Below are 23,427 nucleotides of genomic sequence, written 5' to 3'. Positions count from 1 at the left end.
TATTTGGAACCAGTCTGTTGTTCCATATCCAGTTCTAACTGTTGCTTCCTGACCTGCAAATAGGTTTCTCAAGAGGCAGGTCAGGTGGTCTGGTATTCCCATCTCTTTCAGAATTTTCCACAGTTGATTGTGATCCACACAGTCAAAGGCTTTGGCATAGTCAATAAAGCAGAAATAGATGTTTTTCTGGAACTCTCTTGGTTTTTCCATGATCCAGCGGATGTTGGCAATTTGATCTCTGGTTCCTCTGCCTTTTCTAAAACCAGCTTGAACATCTGGAAGTTCACCGTTCACGTATTGCTGAAGCCTGGCTTAGAGAATTTTGAGCATTACTTTACTAGCATGTGAGATGAATCAATTGTGCAGTAGTTTGAGCATTCTTTGGCATTGCCTTTCTTTGGGATTGGAATGAAAACTGACCTTTTCCAGTCCTGTGGCCACTGCTGAGTTTTCCAAATTTGCTGGCATATTGAGTGCAGCACTTTCACAGCATAATCTTTCAGGATTTGAAAGAGCTCAACTGGAATTTCATCACCTGCACTTTGTTCATAGTGATGCTTTCTAATGCCCACTTGACTTCACATTCCAGGATGTCTGGCTCTAGGTGAGTGATCACACCATCGTTATTATCTTGGTCATGAAGATCTTCTTTTGTACAGTTCTTCTGTGTATTCTTGCCACTTCTTCTTAATATCTTCTGCTTCTGTTAGGTCCATACCATTTCTGTCCTTTATTGAGCCCATCTTTGCATGAAATGTTCCCTTGATATCTCTAATTTTCTTGAAGGGACTTCGGCCCATATCCTGTATCAAAAAGGCTTGAATGTTAGGGTTCACAAGGGGCTCGTAGCATATAGTTAAAATATGGCCCATCGTGGTGACCTGACAAACAAGGGATGAAGTCACAGTGGCCACATTGCCCTGGAGGGCATCCCGTTTTTTCCTTAAGGTGATACCCTGTTTTTCCCTGCTGGTGCCAGTTTCTCAAGACTACGTGACCACCTGACCATGAGACCCCTTCGACTACATGACCATCTGACCATGAGATCCCTTCACTACATGACCACAAGACCCCAGCTGTGGGCTAAAGATAAACTGAGGCCCCTTCCCTATGGGGCACAATTTCCCATTGATAGGGTATAAGAAGGGTTGGCTGTAAAGGGAGGGCACTGGTTTCTCTCTAAAGCCAGTCACTTTCTTTCTTTCTTCCTATAATAAATCTTTCTCTGCCTGAATGCCTGGCTCACTCTCTTTTTCTCTGCTCGCCTTACAGCACCCTCTGTGGGTCTGCCAATCAATATGCTCTGTCTTCATTTAGCACAAGGCCCAAGCTGGACTAATCAGATTACCTTCCAGGAATATGAATCTTGAGTGCTCTGATGGGAGAATGGGAGGTGACTGGGGATAATGGATCCTGGTGGAGGTGTTCTGAAGAGTCAATTCGGCTGCTTGCACCAACAGAAAATTAACCTATATAGAAGTTGGCACTCGGAAAATTAAAAACAACATGCAATCATTCATGGGGTAACACACAAATTAGATGCTTTTTCGAAAAGACTAAAAGGTACCCATATTTGATAAACATCTTTCTCAGCCATCAGCCCCCAACCCAACATTCATTCTCATATTCAATCTTTCTCTCTCTTCCTTCTGCTATTCCCCAACCCATTCTTCTCGTCTATTTCTCTTCATGGTCACTGTTATGTTTGTATCCTTCCAGGATTCTTATTTTGGATCCTGACCCCCATGGTGAAGATATTAGGAGATGGGGCTTTGAGGAAGTGATTAGGTTTTGCCCTTATGAATGGGATTCAATCTCTTTTATAAAAGGACTCCAAGAAAACTTCTTTCTACTGTGTGAGGGCACCAGGAAATGGGTCCCTACTAACACAGATCTTTTGGCACCTTGATCTTGGATTTCCCAGCCTCCAGAATTGTATGCAATTAATTTCTGCTTTTATAAATCACTCAGTCTATGGTCCCAGGCAGGACTGCTGCTGCTGCTGCTGCTAAGTCGCTTCAGTTGTGTCCAACTGTGTGTGACCCCATAGACGGCAGCCCACCAGGCTTCCCCGTCCCTGGGATTCTCCAGGCAAGAACACTGGAGTGGGTTGCCATTTCCTTCTCCAATGTATGAAAGTGAAAAGTGAAAGTGAAGTCACTCAGTGGTAAATAACCCACCTGCCAATGCAGGTGACCGAAGAGACATGGTTTGATCCCTGGGTCAGGAAGATCCCTTGGAAAAGGGCATGGCAACCCTCTCCAGTAGTCTTGCCTGAAGAATCCCATGGACAGAGGAGGCTGGTAGGCTACAGTCCATGGGGCCACAAGGAGTCGGACACTTAGCAGTCTATGGTATTTTGTATATGTTGTTGATGTTGTTTAGTTGCTAAGTTGTATCCAGCTCTTTGCGACCCCATGGACTGTAGACCACCAGGCTCCTCTGTCCATGGGATTTCCCAGGCAAGAATACTGGAGTGGCTTGCCATTTCCTTCTCCAGGTTATCTTACCAGATCAGGGATCAAACCCGTGTCTCCTGTGTTGGCAGGCAGATTCTTTACCACTGAACCACCAGGGAAGCCTCATTTTGTATATATAAAATGATGGAATTTGTATTTACACATACATACATCTGTAATGTAATATATATATATATATACATATATATAGTATTTTGTGTATATATATATGACATTTCCTTTTCCATTCATCAGATACTACTAAGGTTGTTTCCCTTTTAAAAATTTTTTATGATTTTTTAAAATATTGTTTAGCATTGCTGGGTCTTAGCTGTGGCATGTGAACTCTTTAGTTGTAGCATATGGGATCTAGTTCCCTGACCAGGGATGGAACCCAGGTCCCCTGGATTGGGAGCTCAGAGTCTTAACCACTGAACTGTCAGGGAAGTCTGCCGAGGTCCAGCCCCGGCTGCTCCAGGGTATTCGAAGGAGAGACGGCTTCGGCGACTATTTATTCATCAAAGATATAAAGAGTAATAGAATGAGGATAGCTCAGTAGGAAAATTCAGTGGAGAAAAGAAGCTGAGTAGCTTGGTTTACACGGAAAATCAATATAACCCGTGACACCAGGTTAGCTCTGACCACGGAGGCCGCAGGCGCCCTCTCAAATAGCGGAAGGTGCCCCACCTTAGACACCTTCTCGAGTGGGTCTTAGAAGCCCAGGCAAATAAATGGTCACAGAGGATATCCGCGCTCCAGATGGAGACTCAGCTGGAAATTGAGGGGAAGAATGACATGGGGAGACCAAGCTTTGGTGAGCAAGGCCCGTAACTTTATTTTCAACAGGGGCTTATATACCCTAAGTTACACATAGAGGATAATAGGGGATGCAAAGTCAGCAGTCTTTGATCCTTATCAAAAACCAGGGTTTCTTTCCTGCAAATTTATCCTATACAAATGGTTTAGGTGATTTACATCATCTTCTGGCCAGAAGGCCTACTAACATTTTATGACTCTTGACAAAGACTTATCAACAAAGACTTATTTTCTCTATGAGTAATTATTTTAAGGTTTGGCACCATCTTCCGAAGATAAAATTGCATTCCTATAGGGCGGATGTGTAATGGGTTTACAACAAAGGAAAGAATTTATTACCTTAAGGGTCTAAAGTTACTAACACCAAGGCCACTACTTATTTTTTCTACATACCAACTATATTAATTAATACACATTCAAGGATACAATTCAGGGGATGTGAAAACTTGGCAACAAGCATTGGCTCATCAATGAAATCTTTCACTAGTTTTATTCTGACAGTTTCTAACTCTCTGAGAGGCTCTAAGCCATTTGAATATCTTAAGCTTCCCGTGCCTCTCGAGGCTGGGAGACTGTAAACAATCGTATGCATAGCTGTAGGAGTCCGGGTAAACTTGTTAGGCGAGTTAGAGTGCCATCTGAGGGGTTTGAATTTAAACACTCCTAATTGCCCAGGAACTTTATTAATTGGAGCTGTAAGTTAACTCATTGACAGAGAGAGCAAGATGGTGGTGGGGGACAGCCCCCAGTGAAGTCAGAGGTGAGAGCACAAAGCAATAAAGTAGGCAGACTCTGGTTTTTGTGGGGTAGATGCTCGAGAATATCCGGGGGGACTCCTGAGGCTCGATCCCGCCTTTGCGTATGCCGAGCCTCCTTCCTCATGACCTTTGTCACGAGTGGAATGTCTCTCGCCGGCTCCCAGCAGAAGTCCGACATTTTTATAACTAGTTTTGGTATAATCATTTTTGATATTCTGGGTACCTCTTACCTGTTTCTTAATGTGTTTAAGGCACTTAATAACATTTGAAATTTTAGGTCTGAGACTTTAATTAAATGTTTAGATGTATTTAAATCTGATCAGTGTTTACAAGAGTAAGGATATCTCATTTTAGAAATTCTTAAGTATTTATTATTTGCACATCTATGAATAAATTAGAGGAATGTCAGCTACTTAAGGAATGTCATTTGGTTTCTTAAATTAATAAATTGAAAATTAATCAAAATCCAAATGAGTATTTTTCTCCCAGCCCTTAAGCCCTTTGGACATAAGAGAATCTATCAACACAATAATCCTTTTTACTCTGAGATTCTGAGAAAGAGAGTCATACAAATTTTGGTATTGAGCAGCAATTCATTTTATTAAATTTAATACATTTATCAAATGTTTTCAGAGTGCTATAAAACACTGTTCCAGGCACTGTTTTTATCCACTGGATTAGGAGTAAGATGATCCATGTTCTAGTGACATTCCAGTCTGAGAAACTCTGAATAATTATCGCTTATTATCATGTCTAAGCTTCAGTATCTTTTTTCATAAAAGAAAGGCAACATCACTTGGTTGGAGGGACCAAATGAATTAACATATGTAAAAGGGTAATATCTTGCCCTCCTAGACAGAAATAAGCCATAACGTTACATTTCTGAGTGAGTAAACCACTCCTATGACTCCCTAGAATTTCCATGTAATAAATACTTTTAGGATTCACTTAAATTAGAACATGTTGAAGATAACAAAGGACATGAGAATGAATTCACACCAGAATGACATCGTTTACTGTATGGTTAATATAAGCATAATCATTTATGACCCTAAGGATAGGCAATAGATTCTAATTTTATGAAGAATTGGTGAAAATCCATGGCTGACTGGTCTCCTTCAGTTCTGACTCCTCTTTTCTGAAATTGTCCAAATTGTGCTTATCTTCTTCTGAAAATCCTGTACTGCTCTCCTTTCCCTGTGTGAGGTACACTGCCTTCTGTTGAAGCCTTTAGCACTCTTTGTGGATTATTCAGGTTTTTTTTTCTTGATTGCATACTTTGATCAAAGGCTTCACCAACTATAATCAATCATTACTTCTTTTAACCTATACCTCTGCTGTCTGAGACTTCATCTTGCCTCACTCTCTCTTCCTGAAACCTGAGAGCTCTATACTCTGCCTCTTTAGGGCAAATAAATCTTACATGTTACTCCCTTTGGTGAAGAGACATTTTCAGAACTTATCTGTCTTGAAAATTGATCTCCATTACAAAGGTATTTAAACATGATATTACTGGAAATCCTCCCTCACTCCAGTATCTCCGGGTTTTATTAACTATTTCATCCACTGGTGTGTGGGACAAAAATGTACTTGAAAAGTTTAACTTCCACAATGAAATGAAATCATTTCATTACTTTCTTGTTTTTTAGAGTTTTAATTTTTTTTTTTAATTTACATCATTCCAGCTTTGACTTAAGGCCTATGATATCTAGTCCTTCACAGGAATAAAGAAATGGGGAAGTCTTTAGCTAGGAGATATGTTAGAAGAAAGGTGAGAAAGCAAGGGGACTGGGGAAGGAAAAAAAAAAAAAAAGAAAGCAAGGGGACTGGGTTCCAACTTGGTCTCATGGCTTCTTCAGCCAAGACTGAGAAGACCAAGAGAAAAACAGAAAGCCCAGAAAAAAGCAGCTCACTAGATGTAGCTATTCATGGTTTATGACGGTTTATATTTACAATGCTTTGTAACATCAAACTGCGATTTCTGTCAAACAAGGCAGTGATCATAAAATTTAACCACCTTAAATTCCTTTTGGAAAAAGGTGGTACATAAATATACTTCAATAAATAAAGTGAATTATTAAACAAACTAGTAACACTTACTTGCATGTGTGCTCAATCATCTCTGACTCTTTGCAACCCTATGAAATGTAGCCCACCAGGCTCCTCTCTCCATGGAATTCTCCAGGCAAGAATACTGGAGTGGGTTTCCTTCTCCAGAGGATCTTCCCAACCCAGGGATCAAACCCACAGCTCTTGTATTGGCAGGGGGGTTCTTTTCCACTGAGCCACCTGGGAAGGCCCTATGCTTCCTTAGTTGTTTATATAAACCAATAAGGCTCTTTCCTGGTTCTTTGCCTCAGCGTGGCACCACTGCTTACCCTCTGGTACAGCCCCTACTTCTGACTTCCACAGTGATGCAGACAGGTGAAGGGATTCTTATAAAGTCCCTGTCAGTATAAAATGAAACCTCCTCTCTATCTGAACCTGCAAATGTAACAGAAATAACAATTTTGATTCAAAAATATACATTTGCCATAGGGAAATTTAAAACTACAGTAACAGGATAAAAAAGTAGATTTCTCTGAATCACTTTTCAAAGGTCACCAATATGACCCTTAGTCTCCTCCAAGACTCATCTTAGAGATCCCAGGACCTGTTTGATGAAAATAATGCAAGGATTCCTAAAAAACAATATTATTATTGCCATATCCTACCACATGGCTTCTCAAATGATGGTACAGAAGACATAGATGGTATACCAATGAATATTTTCAACTTCAAAATTATATATTTATTTTGATGGAAATTAGAATATAATTAGCATACAAAACTCACAATCTCCATAAATAATATTTCCTAGGACAAGGCTAAAAACCCTGAGTCCTATTAAAGAAAAATATTAAGTAAACATTAAGTATGATAAAATTGGTAAAGGATATACACAAATGACTTAAGTTTGAGAAATATTGCTCTTTTCTGTTTATTTCAAGTTAATGTGACTGGTTATACTACACAATAGCCTCAATTAATTAATGTTTATATAATTTAAAAACTGTATGCTATAAAAATCAAACGGAATAACGATAGGTCATTGCCTACAGGATTTCTGGTCATTAAAAAAAGTTTAGAATATGACTCCTAATATAATCTTGTTTATAAAATAAATTATTTTCACTATGTATAACTTCTCCTGGGAATATGCTAAATTTAAGGTCTAAATTTATTTGGTTTCTATGCATTAAAAGTTTTTTATAAGCTTTCTCCCCATTATGAATAATCTGATATTGAACAGGATGAAAAGGTCTAGCCCAAATTTTCCTGTATTTATATATTCATATGATTTCCTTACCACCCCCATTACCCCCATCAGGACAAAGCTAAAAATTCTGAGTTATGTGCTGTGGAGTAAGGGAAGGACTGTGGCTTAAGGTTTTCTCACATTTATTATACTCACACAATTTCTCCCGAGTGTGGATTTTCCTATGTTGATTAAGGTGTGCACTCTGGCTGAAGGCTTTTTCACATTCATTACATTTATAAGGTTTCTCTCCTGTGTGAGTTCTCTCATGCTGATTAAGATGTGTCCTCTGGCTGAAGGCTTTCCCACAAAAACTACATTCATAAGGTTTTTCTCCAGTGTGAAGTCTATGATGTTCAGTAAGGGATGTGATCCGGCTAAAGGCTTTACCACACTGATTACATTTATAGGGCTTCTCTCCAGTATGAATTCTCAGATGCTGAGTAAAGGATGAATGTTGACGGAAGGCTTTCCCACATTCATTGCATATAAAAGGTTTTTCTCCCGTGTGAATTCTCTGATGTTGAATAAGGTGTATTCTCTGGCTGAATCTTTTCCCACATTCATCACACTTATAGGGTTTCTCTCCTGTGAGGACCATCTGAGGTTGAGTAAGAGATGAGTTCTGGCTGAAGGCCTTCCTGCATTCACTGTGTTTCCCTTCAGTATGAATATGACTGGTAAGAAGATGTTGATTGAAGATTTTTCCACACTCATTATATTCATAAGGATTCTCTCTTACATAGTTTCCCTGATAGTAAATCAGATCTGAATTACGTTTGATGCTATTTCCTTGTGTGTCAGAATTAAGGGGTATTTTCATTGAAGGAATTCTCTGTTGCATAAGAAGGTTTGAGTTCAGATTATAGTTTTCCCCAAATCTACTACATTCAAGGCCTCTCTCCTGTGTGATCTTTTTGTGGGTAAAAGATACTTGTCCTAAGTATCTCTGCTGGTTTTCTTGGTTGAATTCTAACTGGTAATCAAAATCCCAGAGTCCACCTAAGATGGAGTACCAGAAACTGTCTCCTGTTAGTCTCTCCATTATCATGTCAGGGGTTTGATTTTCATCAGACATATTATGGTTTGATTTTTTAATTTCTGGTCTATTCTCCCCATCTAAAAGAAATTCAGAACATATAAACACTTCAGTATTTTCTGTTTGAAAAAGAAATTGTTGCACAGTATATCACCAAATGAAACTGACAGCCGTGCAGACAATGAAAATGTGGCACTGAAAATTTTGAAATAAAGCCATGTAACAAGGGGAAAGACTATAAGAGGATGATAAGAAGCAGTGAGCAGGGAGAAATTTTAAAATATGAGTGGTAATCATAAAAAGAAGAGATCCATCAGGAATATACATAATTGGGAGAAAATGGAAAGGAGAATAAGAAATATCAGAACAAAGTCTGTGCTCAGAGGTGGGAGACAGAAAAGACTGCTTAGAGAACACAGGGCCAAGTCCAGAACCTTCTCAATCTTACCTGTGGATTATTCTATTGCAGTGCCCACTATCTGTTTATTTCAAAAGTATTTCTTCCTATTTTAAACTTTTGTTTAAAATGATAAAACTAATACTAAATTTTTGGCTGTGCTGGGTCTTCATTGCTGCATGTGGGCTTTTTTAGCTGTGGCAAGTATTGTATTAGTTGCTGAGTTGTGTCCAACTCCTTTCAACCCCACAAACTGTAGCCCAAGCAGCAAGTGGAGGTTACTCTAATTTCCTTGTCTTTAATCCTACTCCCATTTTTTTAGAACCTTGCCCCATCTTTTCTATTTTCTACTTACACTCTCCCTGACCCCTTCCATTCAGCACTTTAAACAAGCTGGAATCACTCCTGCTTAGAATGATCCTGTTTTGACACTGCCTTCTAGTCTAGCTACCTGGTTCATCTGGTAAATAATCTGCCTGCAATGTGGGAGACCTGGGTTCAATCCCTGGGGTGGGAAGATCGTCTGGAGAAGGGAATGGCTACCCACTCCAGTATTCAGGCTTGGCGAATTTCATGGACTGTATAGTCCATGGGGTCGCAAAGAGTTGGATACAACTGAGCCACATTCACTTTCACTTTCTTTCTAGTCTAGCAGTCACCCTCTTTTTTTGCTTCACCTTCTCATTTGAGCTTCTTGTAAGAAGTACCGTATATGTACTGGCTATACTGTTTTTTAGTTTTTGGCTGTACCAGCAGCATGTGGGACCTTAGTTCCCTGACCAGGGATCAAACCCACACCCTCTGGAGTGGAAGTGTGGAATCTTAACCACTGGACTGTTAGGCAAGTCCAACTACTAGCTCTTTTTTTTTTTTTTAATCTCCTGTTTACTCAGCAATGTATAAACTGACTGTTTTGCTAATTACTCCCCTGTCACTTCTCTCATTAATATCATTCCTAACCTTTTCATTGCTAGATCCATCAGACATTTTACATGTCTCACCTTAGCTAGGAAGAGAATTTCTAGATATTAAATAGACATCAGCTAATGTAGAAGACAATGAGACAAGCAATACCCGAGAGGGCAAATCAGAATGAGGCTGCACAAGCCAGATCATTCTATCTCAGTTCCTCCATCAACAGAAACATTTTACCACATCCTTATAAGAGAAACAACTGATTGTGTCTCACAGGAAAATGCAAAAATGTAAGCAGTCTCCTTGGAGGGCACTGCTAGGCTGCCTGCCCTGACAAGGAGGATACAAAGAAACCACTTATTCAACCTCATCTGTGGACCAAAAGCCTTGACCACACAGGTACAGTTGATAATGAAGTCTAGAAATTTCTTTTCTATTCTGGCCATGCTGCACACCTTGCAGGATCTTAAATTCCAAACCAGGGACTGAACCTGGGCCCTGTCAGTGAAAGCACTGAGTCCTAACCACTGAACTGCCAGGGAATTACCTGGAAATTTTCTTGAGTGTAGTAATTATTTTCTCGAGTTGGGAGTCTTTGGGCAGGGACATAATGGGAGACAGTATGGCTCCTTCACATGGCAGCATATGTACCTGCGGGAAAGAACAGCTCAGGTTTCTGTGTGGGCACCTACACTGGCAATTTGCCTGAAAAGGGAGTTTTTCATTTTCCTTCTTTAGTTTCCTATTCTCTAGGTTCCAGGATAGGAAGGTTTGTGAAAATAATGTTACTCATCATTGTCAGGAAAAGTGCTCAGGGGTTCTTGACAAAGTGTTTTAATTATCAGCCTCTAAACAGGGTTTAGAGCACTGGGGTGCACCACCTGTCAGGCTAAAATTTTAGATCCAATGAGGCTGAAAAAGGAGTAAGTTTTCCTACCTAAGATAACCAAGAGCACTATAAGCAAGAAAGACAACTGAGTCAGAGTCAGCTTCACAAAGCTCAAGTTTGAATGACAGAAAACCAAGCCCAAATGATGAAACAAGGTGTCTGAGCAAAGAATCAAGATGGGGTACATTAACCTGGCTTAGTGACTCAGTATCTGGCACGTAGCCATCAGTCCACTGTTTCCTAATATAACCAGGCAGTATGCCCACAAAAAGGAGCTAAGATTTTGGGGTTTTGGTGTTTTTTCTTTTTGGTCAAGAAGTCTCATTTAGTAGGATGGTTTAAAGGAGTAGAGAATCAATAGGTCCAGGATTTGAAATACTTGATTAAAATGACAGTATGACATTCATAAACAAAAATATAATCTAAACTCTGGGAAAAGAATGTACATGAAATACTGAGGCTAGAAATGTAGAAATGGAAAAATGACATAGAGAAGCTACTTAAAAGCACAGTACTGAAGAATGAACACCAAGTCCATAAGAAAGACATGCCTTTAGAAGAATAAAGAGCAAGAGAAGGTATTTAAAAGAGCAGGTAGGATAGCTATGATAGATTCATGTTGATGAATGGCAGAAACACAATGTTGTATTAAATTACCCTTGCTTTATTAAAGCAATTACCCTTGCTAATTTATTAAAAATAAATTAATTAAAAAAAAGAACAGGTTGGGAGACAGGAGAGAGGCTACAAGAGGCAAGAATGGTGTGAAAGCCAAGGTGCGAGACAGTTTTCAAGAGTGAAGTCAACACAGTCAAATGCAACATGATCATAGAACATGATAATGGTGGTTTGTTTTAGCCACTGGACTTGACTGGAAGGAAGTTAGTGGTAATCTCCAAGAAAACAATTTTAGTAACATAAGTATGATAGGGATCCTATCACAAAGGTGAACAAGAGACTGAGAACCAAGGCTACGGATTTTAGACAACTTTAACATGTTTGATAATAAAAATAAAAAAAATAATGAAAAATAGGTAAAAATGTTAGAGGGTTTTGGTATGGAAAAGAAAAAGATTTAAAGAATCCTGAAATGATGTATAAACAAAAAAATAGAAAGTGCTTTGTGGAGATTTGCAATATCAAGGTATTTATGAACAAACTAAAACTTTCAAAATAATTTTTGTGTTGTGCAAATTTTTAAAATAGTAAGTATATATATATATATATAAAATCTGTTTAATCAGGAAAAAAATAGTCATTTCTACTTTGGAAAAATGTCAAATATGAACTGAAGTTTTTAAAAGGCCTCTGCTGCGGCTGCTGTTTAGTTGCTAAGTCATGTCCAACTCTTTCGGACCCCATGGACTGTAGCCCGCCAGGCTCCTCTGTCCATGAGACTTCCCAGGCAAGAATACTGGAGTGGGTTTCCATTTCCTTCTCCAGGGGATCATCCCAACCCAAGGACCAAACCCATTAAAAATGCCTTGATATCCTTTAAATCCCAGAGGGAGATGTTCAGAGCACACTCCATTAAGTATTTCAAAAGTGACTATTTTCCTTCACTGAGTCACAAATACTCAGATGCTCTCTTCTCACCTGGATGAGTGTCTGGTGGGCTGACTCTTCCCATCATCCACTGCTCCTCCTGCTCCAACTGAGTGATCACCTCTGGCTTATACAGTTGATGCCCTGTTCAAGAGGAAAATGTGTATCTTAGAATTTTACACAGGGAACGAACATCTCAGAACTCATTTCCGAACTTTTTTTATCTTTAGGGTCTTTGGATTTGGAAAGGGGAGGCTTCTGAGGCAGCAAAATAAAGCTACCCATCTCAAAGTCAACACATTTCACCAGAGGACAAAGCAGGAAACAGAGGTCTCTTGTCTCCACAAATGATTGCCTTTCTTCCATCCTGGCCTCATGCTTTCTAACTGTGGTGCTGAAGAAGACTCTTGAGAATCTCTTGGACTGCAAGGAGATCAAACCAGTCAATCCTAAAGGAAATCAACCCAGAATATTCACTGGAAGGACTGCTACTGCTGAAGCTGAAGCTCCAATACTATAGGAACCTGATGAGAAGAGCTGATTCACTGGAAAAGACCCTGATGTTGGGAAAGACTGAAAAGAAAGGGAGAAGGGGGCGACAGAGGATGAGATGGTTAGACAGCATCAACGACTCAATGGACATGAATTTGAGAAAACTCCGGGAGATAGTAAAGGACAGGGGAGCCTGGCATGCCAAAGTCCATGGGGTCCCAAAGAATCAGACATGACTCACAGAGATGCCCTCCTTACCCAGTGCAACCAGATTCCTATAGTTTTCCAGCATCACATCTCGGTAGAGGTTCTTCTGAGCAGGGTACAGCTGGTCCCACTCTTCTCTGGTGAAGTCCACAGCCACGTCCTGGAATGTCAGTGATTCCTGAAACATCAAGTATATCCCTGCTCAGCCAGAAACCTTTTTGTTTTTCCTTTACAGGGGCCCTTAAGGGAAGAGTCAAAGGTGGTGCAGTAGACAAAGGATCCCTGATTCCTTCTAGTGGTAAAATACTGAGCTGCTCTGCTTCCCCAGCTGATACAGGGAGGCAGTCTGTCGTGTTCTGCTCTGTTGGTCAAATCCTTAAGTGCTATGCCTTAATGAAAAATGGCACTTAGACCCCAAGATCTGGGCACTAGCTGCATCCAGTGCTACTGGAGTACCATTTCGTCTAGGCCCTCTCAGGGGTCGTATCTAGGAGAGAGGGGAATATATACAATGATGTACGTATACACACACAACTCTACTCCATATCCAACCTTGTATTTACTGATATTTATTAAAACCCATAGGTCAAGAGAGTGACTGGTTAAGAAAAAACAAAACACCATGGGTCTATACTGATATCTCTAAATCTAATCCAACATAGCAGGGTTCATTCTATCCTCTCTTCTCATATCTGTAATTCCCTTCTCTGACCATGAGACTCCTGGCTTGTCTTACTCAGGTAGCTCAGCAGTAAAGAATCTGCCTGTAATGCAGGAGATGTGGGTTCGATCCCTGGGTAGGGAAGATCCCCTGGAGGAGGGCAAAGCATTTCACTCCATTATTCTTGCCTGGGAAATCCTATGGACAGTGAAGCGTGGTGGGCTGAAGTCCATGGGGTCATAAAAGAGTTGGATACAACTGAGCGACTAAACATCAAATTGCCAACATCCACTGGATCGTAGAAAAAGCAAGAGAATTCCAGAAAAACATCTGGAATTCATCATCACACAACTCCATATCCAACCCTGTAAACACACACAACTCTATATACAACCCTGTGTTTAGTGATATGTATTAAAACCCATGGGTCAAGAGATCAACTGGTTAGAAAAAAAAACAAACATGGGTCCATACTGATACCTCTAAATCTAATCCAACATAGCAAGGTTCATTCTATCCTCTCTTCTCATATCTGTAATTCCCTTCTCTGACCCATATCTCTCTTATCTTATAATTCCCTTCAAGAGAATTCCAGAAAAAACATCTACTTTTGCTTCATTGACTATGCAAAAGCCTTTGACTCTGTGGATCACAATAAACTGTGGAAAATTCTTCAAGAGATGGGAATATCAGACCACCTTACTTGCCCCCTGAGAAATCTGTATGCAAGTCAAGAAGCAACAGTGAGAACTGGACATGGAACAATGGACTGGTTCCAAATTGGGAAAGGAGTATGTCAAGGCTGTGTATGGTCACCCTGTTTATTCAACTTATATGCAGAGCACATCATGTGAAATGCCAGGCTGGATGAACCACAAGCTGGAATCAAGACTGCTGGGAAAATATCAATAATCTCAGATATGCAGATGACACCACCATAATGGCAGAAAGCGAACAGGAACTAAAGAGCCTCTTGAAAGTGAAAGAGGAGAGTGAAAAAGCTGGCTTAAAACTTAACATTTAAAAAACTAAGATCATGGCATCCAGTCTCATCATTTGATGGCAAATAGATGGGGAAATAATGGAGACAGTGAGAGACTTTATTTTCTTGGGCTCCAAAATCACTGCAGATGGTGACTGCAGCCATGAAATTAAAAGATGCTTGCTCCTTGGAAGAAAAGCTATGACAAGACACATTACTTTGCTGACAAAGGTCCATCTAGTCAAAGTGAAAAGCGAAAGTCACTCAGTCGTGTCCGACTCTTTGCAACCCCATGAACTATACAGTCCATGGAATTCTCCAGACAAGAATACGGGAGTGAGTGGCCATTCCCTTCAGCAGATCTTCCCAACGCAGGAGTTGAACTGGGGTTTCCTGCATTGCAGGCAGATTCTTTACCAACTGAGCTATCAGGGAAGGCCCCATCTAGTCAAAGCTATGGTTTTCCCAATAGTCATGTATGGATGTGAGAGCTGGACCATAAAGAAAGCTGAGGGCTGAAGAACTGATGCTTTTGAACTGTGGTGTTGGAGAAGACTCTTGAGAGTCCCTTGGACTGCAAGGAGATCTAACCAGTCAATCCTAAAGAAAATCAGTCCTGAATATTCATTGGAAGGACTGATGTTGAAGCTGAAACTCCAATACTTTGGCCACCTGATGCGAAGAACTGACTCATTGGAAAAGACCCTGATGCTGGGAGGGATTGAAGGTGGGAGGAGAAGGGGATGACAGAGGATGAGACAGTTGGATGGCATCACTGACTTGATGGACATGAATTTGAGCAAGCTCTGACAGTTGGTGATGGACAGGGAAGTCTAGCGTGCTGCAGTCCATGGGGTCGCAGAGTCAGATACAATTGAACTGAACTGAGTGAGTAAACAATAACAACAAAATTATGGACAATGTGTTTACTTATTTGCTCAATCCTAGATTTTAAAGAAAGTGGTTTTGGTATTGCTAACACATGTGCTGTGCTTAGTTGCTACAGTCCTTGACACGACCCCAAGGACTGTAGCCCAGCAGGCTACTCTGTTCATGGGGATTCTCCAGGCAAGAATACTGGAGTGGTTTGCCTTGCCCTCCTCCAGGGGATCTTCCCAACCCAGAGACTGAATCCAGGTCTCCAGCACTGCAGGCAGATTCTTCACAGTCTGAGCCACCAGGGAAGCCCAAGAATATTGGAGTGGAAGCCTATCCTTTCTCCAGGGGATTTTCCTGACCCAAGAACTGAACTGGCATCTCCTGCATTGCTGGCGGATTCTTCACCAGCGGAGCTACCAGGGAACATGTCTCTGCACAGAACAAGCCTACAAATGAGAGTTCAGTATTGAGAATTATTTTGCTTTTAGTCTGAGGACACAGAGTACAAGAAATGATTTCGTTTCAAAAGTTAACTCCTTTTCAGTGTGGTTATATCAGTAATTTGAAATACAGTTTGGCTCACTTATTTCTGTTTATTTTCAGTTTTAAGCCCTCCTTGCATACTGTACACCTCCATTCCCTCTTTGTCACCCATTTTCCATCTAAGTCTTACAAGTAACCAACCTCATTAGATGCAAGTTTATCCTTTCAATTTCTCTTTTCCCTCAAACAAGCATTTGATACATTTATATATTTTTGTTTCCTCTTCTTCCTTGTACAAAGTAGCATATTATAGGTAATCTTTTGCTTCTGATTTTTTTCACTGAACACTTTATACTGGAAATCCCTCCACATCAGTTCATAATTTCTTCCTCCTTTTTTTTTTACAGCTGTGTGGTACTGTGTGACTATCCCACAACTTATGTAACTAGTCTACTAACAGACATTTTAGCTATTTTCTACTCTCTTGTTACTATAAATCATGCTGCAATGAATTATCTTGAAAGTATACTATTTTGCTATGTATATTAGTCTAACTCTAGAATATGTATGTATGGCATATGTATGTATGCCTGGCAAAAGAGTATATGAATCTGCAATTTTGATACATATTGTCAAGCTGACTTCTGTAGGGGTGGTATCAATTGTGTCATTATCTATTGCTGTATAACAAATCACCTCCATATTTAGTAGCTCAAAACCAGTAACAATCATTTATTTTATTCACAGAATCTGTAACATGGGCAGGATTCAGCAGGAGTAGCTCATCTTTGTTCCATTTTGTTTCAGCTAGGAGGCCCAACTTAGGGCTGTAAGATTCACTTTTTAAGAGGCTCATTCATGTGGCTGGCAAGTTGGTGCTGGCTGAAAGTTGGGAGCTCAGTCAGGTGCCTTTGGTCCTCTCCATACAAGCCTGTCCACAGGCTACCTGGGCTTCCTCATGGCATGGTAGCTGGATGCCAAATGCAAAATTCCCAAGAGAACCACCTTTCTTCATCCAGCCTCAAGAGTCACGGGGCTTCAGTTCCACCACAGTCACAAGCCAGATCCAAGGGGAAGGAACACAATCACACCTCTCCTGATAAGAGTAGTTGAATCAGTATAAGAGGAACCTATGGAATGGGAGAAATTGTGCCATTTTCAGAAAATACAACCTGCTACTGTTTACCCTCTGAAGGTTAATATTCACATTCCTTCCTTATGCAAATTTTACTCATCTTCCTCAAGACCCCTACGTGTGATGTATCAATTTGAAGTCTGGGATCTTATCATCTACACCAGGTCCACAGGCAGATGAGGCTCTTGGAACATAGTTCCTCAGGTATGGTTCCCTGAAAGCTTTCTATTTTTCTTTCTGTGAGCTGAAGAAATAGGTATTTGGCCCCACCCTTTATCCTTCACAAACTCAAAGTGGTGGGAAACTCATAGAAATAACTGCCACACACACTCCCATTCAAGTAAACAGCAATTCACAGCAATTCTATAATGTAGCTGAGCTGGGCACGTGTTGAGAGGTATGAATGAGAAACAGTTTTATTTTCAAACTCAGTAATTTCTGGCTCCTTTATATACATATTTTTGATGTTTTAAAAAAATTGAAATACTGTTGATGTACAATATTATTTAAGTTACAGGTGTTCAATATAGTGATTCATGAATTTTAAAGGTTATACTCCATTTATAGTTATTATAAAATATTGGCTATATTCCCTGTGTTGTAGATTCTTGTAGCTTATTTTATACATAATAGTTTGTACCTCTTAATCTCCTACTTCTTGCATTGCCCCTTCCCCATTCTCTCTCCCCAGTGGTTCTCACTAGTTTGGTCTCTATATATGCAAGTCAGCTTCTTTTCTGTTTTATTCACTAATTTGTTGTATTTTTCAGATTTCACATAAAAGTGATATCATACAGTATTTGTCTTTCTCTGACTTATGTCACTTAGCATAATGCCCTCCAAGTTCATCCATGTTGCTGCAAATAGCAAAACTTCATTCTTTTTTATGACTTAGGAGTAATTTCATTGTATCCATACACCACATCCTTATCCATTCATCTCTTCACGGACACTGAGGTTGCTTCCATGTCTTGGCAATTGTAAATAATGCCTCTTTGAACACTGGGGTTCATGTATCTTTCTGAATTTGTGTTTTAGTTTTTTGGGGGGTATATACCCAAGAGTAGAACTGCTGGGTCATGTGACAGTTCTATTCTTAGTTTTTTGAGAAACCTCCATACTGTTTACCATAGTGGCTGCACCAATTTACATCGCCACCAACAGTGTATGAAGGTTCTCTTTCCTCTACATCCTCGCCAAAATTTGTTATTTCTGTTCTTTCTGATGACAGCCATTCTGACAGGTGTGAGGAGACAGCACACTGTGGTTTTGATTTGCATTTCCCTGATGATTAGCTAGGTTGAGCATATTTTCTTGTCTGCTTCCTTTATACGTAACAGTTCTTTATCTAGTTTATCTTTTCCTCTCACATTTTACTTTAACCACCCAGAAGCTGACACCTGGCACTTTCAGTCTTCTACCTGAAAATCTCCTTAAATATATCATTGAGTCCATTAAGTATAGTTCCTATTTTTCTTGTTACTGAAGGTGACAATGTTGACCAAAATTCCTTCTTCAAGTGTCCCTTTTCTTCAGCTCATGACAAGATTTTCCTTATTATCCTTTAAGTCCTGTGAAAGGTCCTTTAGGGCCCCACTAACTCTCCTGGAGGTCCTTTATGATTCCAAAAATAATCTTCTCCTTTCTGTCTTCTGCCCTTTGCTCAGCTCTCTCTCTCTCTCTCTCTCCTGTCCCTCTCTCTTTCTCATTAGTCTTTTCTTTTACGGATTCTGGATTCTCAGTTGTAAGTTATAAAGGAATTCCCAAATTATTTTCTTGTGTAACTTTTGTGGCTTAGTTTTTCATATTTAAATATTTGATCAGTTTGAAGACTGTTCTGATATAAAGTATGAGGTATGGATTCAACTTTACCTTTTTCCACATGGCTCCACAGAAATATCATTGATTATTGAATAAACCATCTTGCCACCACTGGGTTGAGATATGGTTTATCATATGCAAAATTCCTATTTGTTCAACAAATATTTATTCAGTGCTTCCTATGGGTCACCTATAGGGCTTGAGATATACTAGTGAACGAGAGACTAAAATTCTCTTCCTTTATGAAACTTCAGCAGGGGAAAGTAGACAATAAATGATGACTGGGTAAATTATAGAGTATGCTATTAAACAACACTTGTTCTTTGGAAGAAAAGCTATGACAAACCTAGACACTGTATTAAAAAGCAAAGACATCACTTCACTGACTAAGCTGCACAGAGTCAAAGCTATGGTTTTTCCAATAGTCATGTACAGATGTGAGAGTTGGACCATAAAGGATGTCAAATGCTGAAGAATTGATGTCTTCTAACTGTGGTGCTTGAGAAGACTTTCCTGAGAGTCCCTTGGACAGCAAGGGGATCAAATCAGTCAATCCTAAAAGAAATCAGTCCTGAATATTCACTGGAAGGACTGATGCTGTAGCTGGCTTAATTTATGGCATTAATTTGCCACATTAATTTGTGGCAGCAGAGGTCCTCAGGTATATTAATAATTCTATTACCTCCAAGTGGTCAGTGACATGGGCATCATTCACTGTTTGAAGACTGAATGGCAAGTGTTTAAATTCTAGTGAGCTGTTTAAGGGAAGGGTGATTTAAAGAATCCGCCTGCCAATACAAAAAATGCAGGAGATGTGGGTTTGCTCTCTGGGTTGGGAAGATCCCCTGGAGTAGGCAATGGCAACCCACTCCAGTATTCTTGCCTGGAAAATTCCATGGACAGAGGAGTGTGGTGGGCTACAGCCCATGGGGTCACAAAGAGTCAGACACAACTGAGCACGCACACATGCACTATTAAAAGATAGTCTATGGCTTCTCGTGTTGCCTTTACAACATTCAGGACAGACATGAATCTACAAGCTGATAAAAATGCTGAAGGAGAGAAGAGCTATAAAGAGGTATGGAAGGTGAGTGGGAAACACCACATACAGATATGTCACATCTGTCACAAGAATTTCAAGGGCTCTGGACTTGGGGAGCTTAGTTCTTCTGAGAATTGAAAAATAAAAGTACCTACATTCTGCGAACCACCATGTCATTTCAGAGGAGAGGAAAACAACTTACCTGGGGCTTCTCTGGTGGCTCCGTGGTAAAGAACCAGCCTGCCAATGCTGGAGACATGGGTTTGATTCCTTATCTGGGAAGATCCCACATGCCTTGGAGCAACTAAGTCTGTGCACCGCAACTATTGAGCCTGTGCTCTAGAGCCTGGGAGCTGCAACTACGGAACCCATGTTCCCTAGAGCCCATGCTCTGTGACAAGAGAAGCCATCGCAATGAGCAGCCTGCACACCGCAACTAGAGAGTAGGTCCCACTTGCCACAACTGGAGAAGAGCCACCACAGGAACAAAGACCTAACACACCCCCAAAAAAAAAACAAAAAACAAAAAATAAAGTTATTAAAAAAACAAACAAAACTGAACTTACCTGAGACATGACTGTCTGTGATCCAACATTCATTTCCTTCTCTGTGTTTCCTTCTTGGGAAAGTACAGCATCCTGAGAGGGCATTCCTGAGAAAAGAAGAGAAGAATCTTGTCAAGGAATGATATTAAAGCTTCACCTAAATCTTGCACCTTTTATCTTGTATCAGGATGGCAGATGGTTTAGACAGAAGCCCTCTAAGACATAAGTCTAAAGTCTGGGTGACGTAACTCTGACACTCTTGTTCCTCTATTACACTGAGGAATTTAAAGTATGGCTGTCTCTCCTCTGTGGTACAACTCCACTTGTTGCGACATATGGGAAGCTCGGGGTGCTCATTGGTTTTTAGCACTAGCTACTCACTTGGGGGGGATTTTAAAAAGATGCCAGTGCTCAGCCCCTCTTCCCTGAGATTTGGATTTAACAATCTCAGGTGAACCTGGGCAACAGCATTTTTAAATTCTGAAGTCTCCAAATGATTCCAAGTGGCAGATGAGAACCACTGAGATGATGTGATCCAGAGAATTTATGTTGAGGAGTTATTCTTACTCTTTAAGAGCATAAACTCACCCCTAAACTCAAAGTCCAGGCATCTCCTCTACTCTTTTTAAGATGATCCTTCTATTCCACTCCTAGGCATATTCCATGAGGAAACAAATATTGAAAAAGACATATACATGTACAATGAACATGTACCCCAATGTTCATTGCAGCACTGTTTACAATAGCTAGAACATGTCCATTGACAGATGAATGGATAAAGAAGTATATGTGGTGCATATACAAATGGAATATTACTCAGCCATAAAAAGAAATGCATTTGAGTCAGTTCTAATGAGGTGGATGAACCTAGAGCCTATTATACAGAGTGAAGTAAGTCAGAAACAGAAAGATAAATATCATATACTAACACATATATATGGAATCTAGAAAGATGGTACTGATGAATTTATTTGCAAGGCAGCAGTGGAGAAACAGACATAGAGAATAGACTTATGGACATGGGGAGAGGGAAGGAGAGGGTGAGATGTATGGAGAGAGTACCATGGAAACTTACATTACCATATGTAAAATAGATAGGCAGTGGGAACTTGCTGTAAGTCTCAGGGAACTCAAACATTGGCTCTGTATCACCTAGAGGGGTGGGATGGGGAGGGAGATGGGAGGGAGGTCCAAGAGGGAAGGGACATATGTACATCTATGGCTGATTCATGTTGATGTCTGACAGAAAACAACAAAATTCTGTAAAGCAATTATTCTTCAATTAAAAAATAAATTAATTTAAAAAAATGATTAAAAAAAAAAAAAGATGATCCTTCTACGCCTTCCCTACTGGCTTATTTGTAAAGAATCCCCCTGTTAATGCAAGAGACACAGGTTCAATCCTCGATCCAGGAAGATCCCACATGCTGTGGGGCAGCTAAGCCTATGCACCACAATTACTGAGCCTGTGCTCTAGAGCCCATGAACTGCAACTACTGAGCCCACATGCTGCAACTACTGAAGCCTGTGCACTGTAGAGCCTCTGCTCTGCAACAACAGAAGCCACCACAATGAGAAGCCCACACACCACAACTAGAGAGTAGCCCCTGCTCGCTGCAACTAGAGAAAGCCTGCGCACAGCAAAGGAAGACCCAGCACAGCCAAAAATAAATAAATAAATAAAAATAAACATTAAAAGTTATTATAAAGATGACCCTTCCAATACAGAAAGATTTCACTCTTTTCATTTCTCAGAATGTTCACCTTCCTTTTTGAGTACCTGGATTCAGTCCTCCACGAGGATGACTACACCTCTTGGCAGTCCTTCAGTTGTAATGTCACCAAAGCCTTATTCTCTTCGGGCACGACAGTCAGGAGACATACCAGTTCTAACAGCTTCAGCAGCCCTGTCAGTCCCCGAAGGCTGATTTTCCAGTGCCTTAAAGGCAGCAGCCAGTCGCAGGTATTAAAGGTGCCTGATCTCATGAGAGGGTCAGGAGCCAGTGGATATCCATGACAGTGATTTCTGCTTCCCAGGGCAGCCACTCTCAGGATCTTGCCTTGTTCATGTAGAGTTGAGATGTGGAGGTTCCTGAAGTTGGCTATTACACTGCTGTTGTTTTTTTTCACTAAAGGCATCAATCCTACATGTACATACGTCACTGTGATATTCAAATCTGCCTCCCGGCAGAGATCTTGAGAGATACAATTTCAGGCTGAGCACCTGTAATGAGATGCATCAGAGTCAGCAGCAGAACTCCAGCAGTGTTGGTCCCCTAGACACCTATGGAGTCTAAAAAGAGACATACACACTGTTCATTGATAAAGACAGAGCACCACAGGAGGTGGGATTCATTAAAACAATCAAAAAAGCAGTTTTAGAATTTCTCAAAGAGCAGAGAGATACAGAGGCAGCAACTACAACAAATTTAGCCTTAGTCCTCTCCCACCCTCTTCTTGGAACAGAAAACATGTGGTCCTTTCCCACAGAAAGACTTTCAAGTAGAGTGGTTTTCTCCCCAGAAAGAAGAAAAAAACAGGCGTTTCACCAGTACCAATAACAGAATGAAATGTATTGATCTGTTAATAATCATGAGAATACATTTGTTCTCTGTTCACAAAAGTTGACCTGAAAAACTCCTCTCAAAAACTACTGATAGAAGCAAAGAATAAAACCATTTCTGAGAAGTAATAGGAAGAAAGAAAGGAAACTATGGTTCCAATGGAACGGCCCTGTTAGAGAAAGAAGCCATTCAAGCCAAGACATGCCAGGAATCTAACATTTTACAACCAGTTTTCACTAATAGGAAGATCTTTCAAAAATAATTTAAAAGCACTTTAAGATCAGGTCCTTATTTTATCAAGCAAAAACTCTAAAAAGGTCCCATGGTCTGAAGAGCCAGGTTGAATTTACAAGAATGTCTTGGGGTTTCAAACCCAATCACCTGAAAACCATATATTCACAACAACAAAAACTGCACTAACCATGTTAGGAAGACAGGTTTCTCCTCCTATGAACCCAAGGGAATGAGGAATATTTCAAGTATATTATACATTATATACA

At 40.2% G+C, this 23,427-nt stretch overlaps 1 protein-coding gene across 2 annotated transcripts; it reads right to left on the bottom strand.

The window, feature by feature from the left end:
* Positions 1-4,606: 4,606 nt before the first annotated feature.
* ZNF713 (zinc finger protein 713) lies at positions 4,607-22,640 on the bottom strand. Of its 2 annotated transcripts, XR_825067.1 has the most exons (6): positions 22,144-22,639; positions 20,385-20,470; positions 12,867-12,993; positions 12,168-12,260; positions 10,230-10,333; positions 8,367-8,450 (listed from the first exon to the last, which is right to left on the bottom strand). XR_825067.1 is itself a non-coding variant. In XM_010837384.1 (5 exons), exons 2-5 carry the CDS (start codon positions 20,466-20,468, stop codon positions 7,411-7,413), a joined length of 1,344 nt encoding a protein of 447 aa, XP_010835686.1. In that variant the 5' UTR covers positions 20,469-20,470; positions 22,144-22,640; the 3' UTR covers positions 4,607-7,410. The 2 variants fall into 2 exon arrangements, 1 of the variants encoding a protein (XP_010835686.1); XM_010837384.1 differs by lacking the exon at positions 10,230-10,333 and having other exon boundaries at positions 4,607-8,450; positions 22,144-22,640.
* Positions 22,641-23,427: the final 787 nt, after the last annotated feature.

Source organism: Bison bison, unplaced genomic scaffold, assembly GCF_000754665.1.
Source record: "Bison bison bison isolate TAMUID 2011002044 unplaced genomic scaffold, Bison_UMD1.0 scf7180017864072, whole genome shotgun sequence".
NCBI classification, from domain to species: domain Eukaryota; kingdom Metazoa; phylum Chordata; class Mammalia; order Artiodactyla; family Bovidae; genus Bison; species Bison bison.
This window is presented reverse-complemented; position numbering and strand designations above follow the sequence as displayed.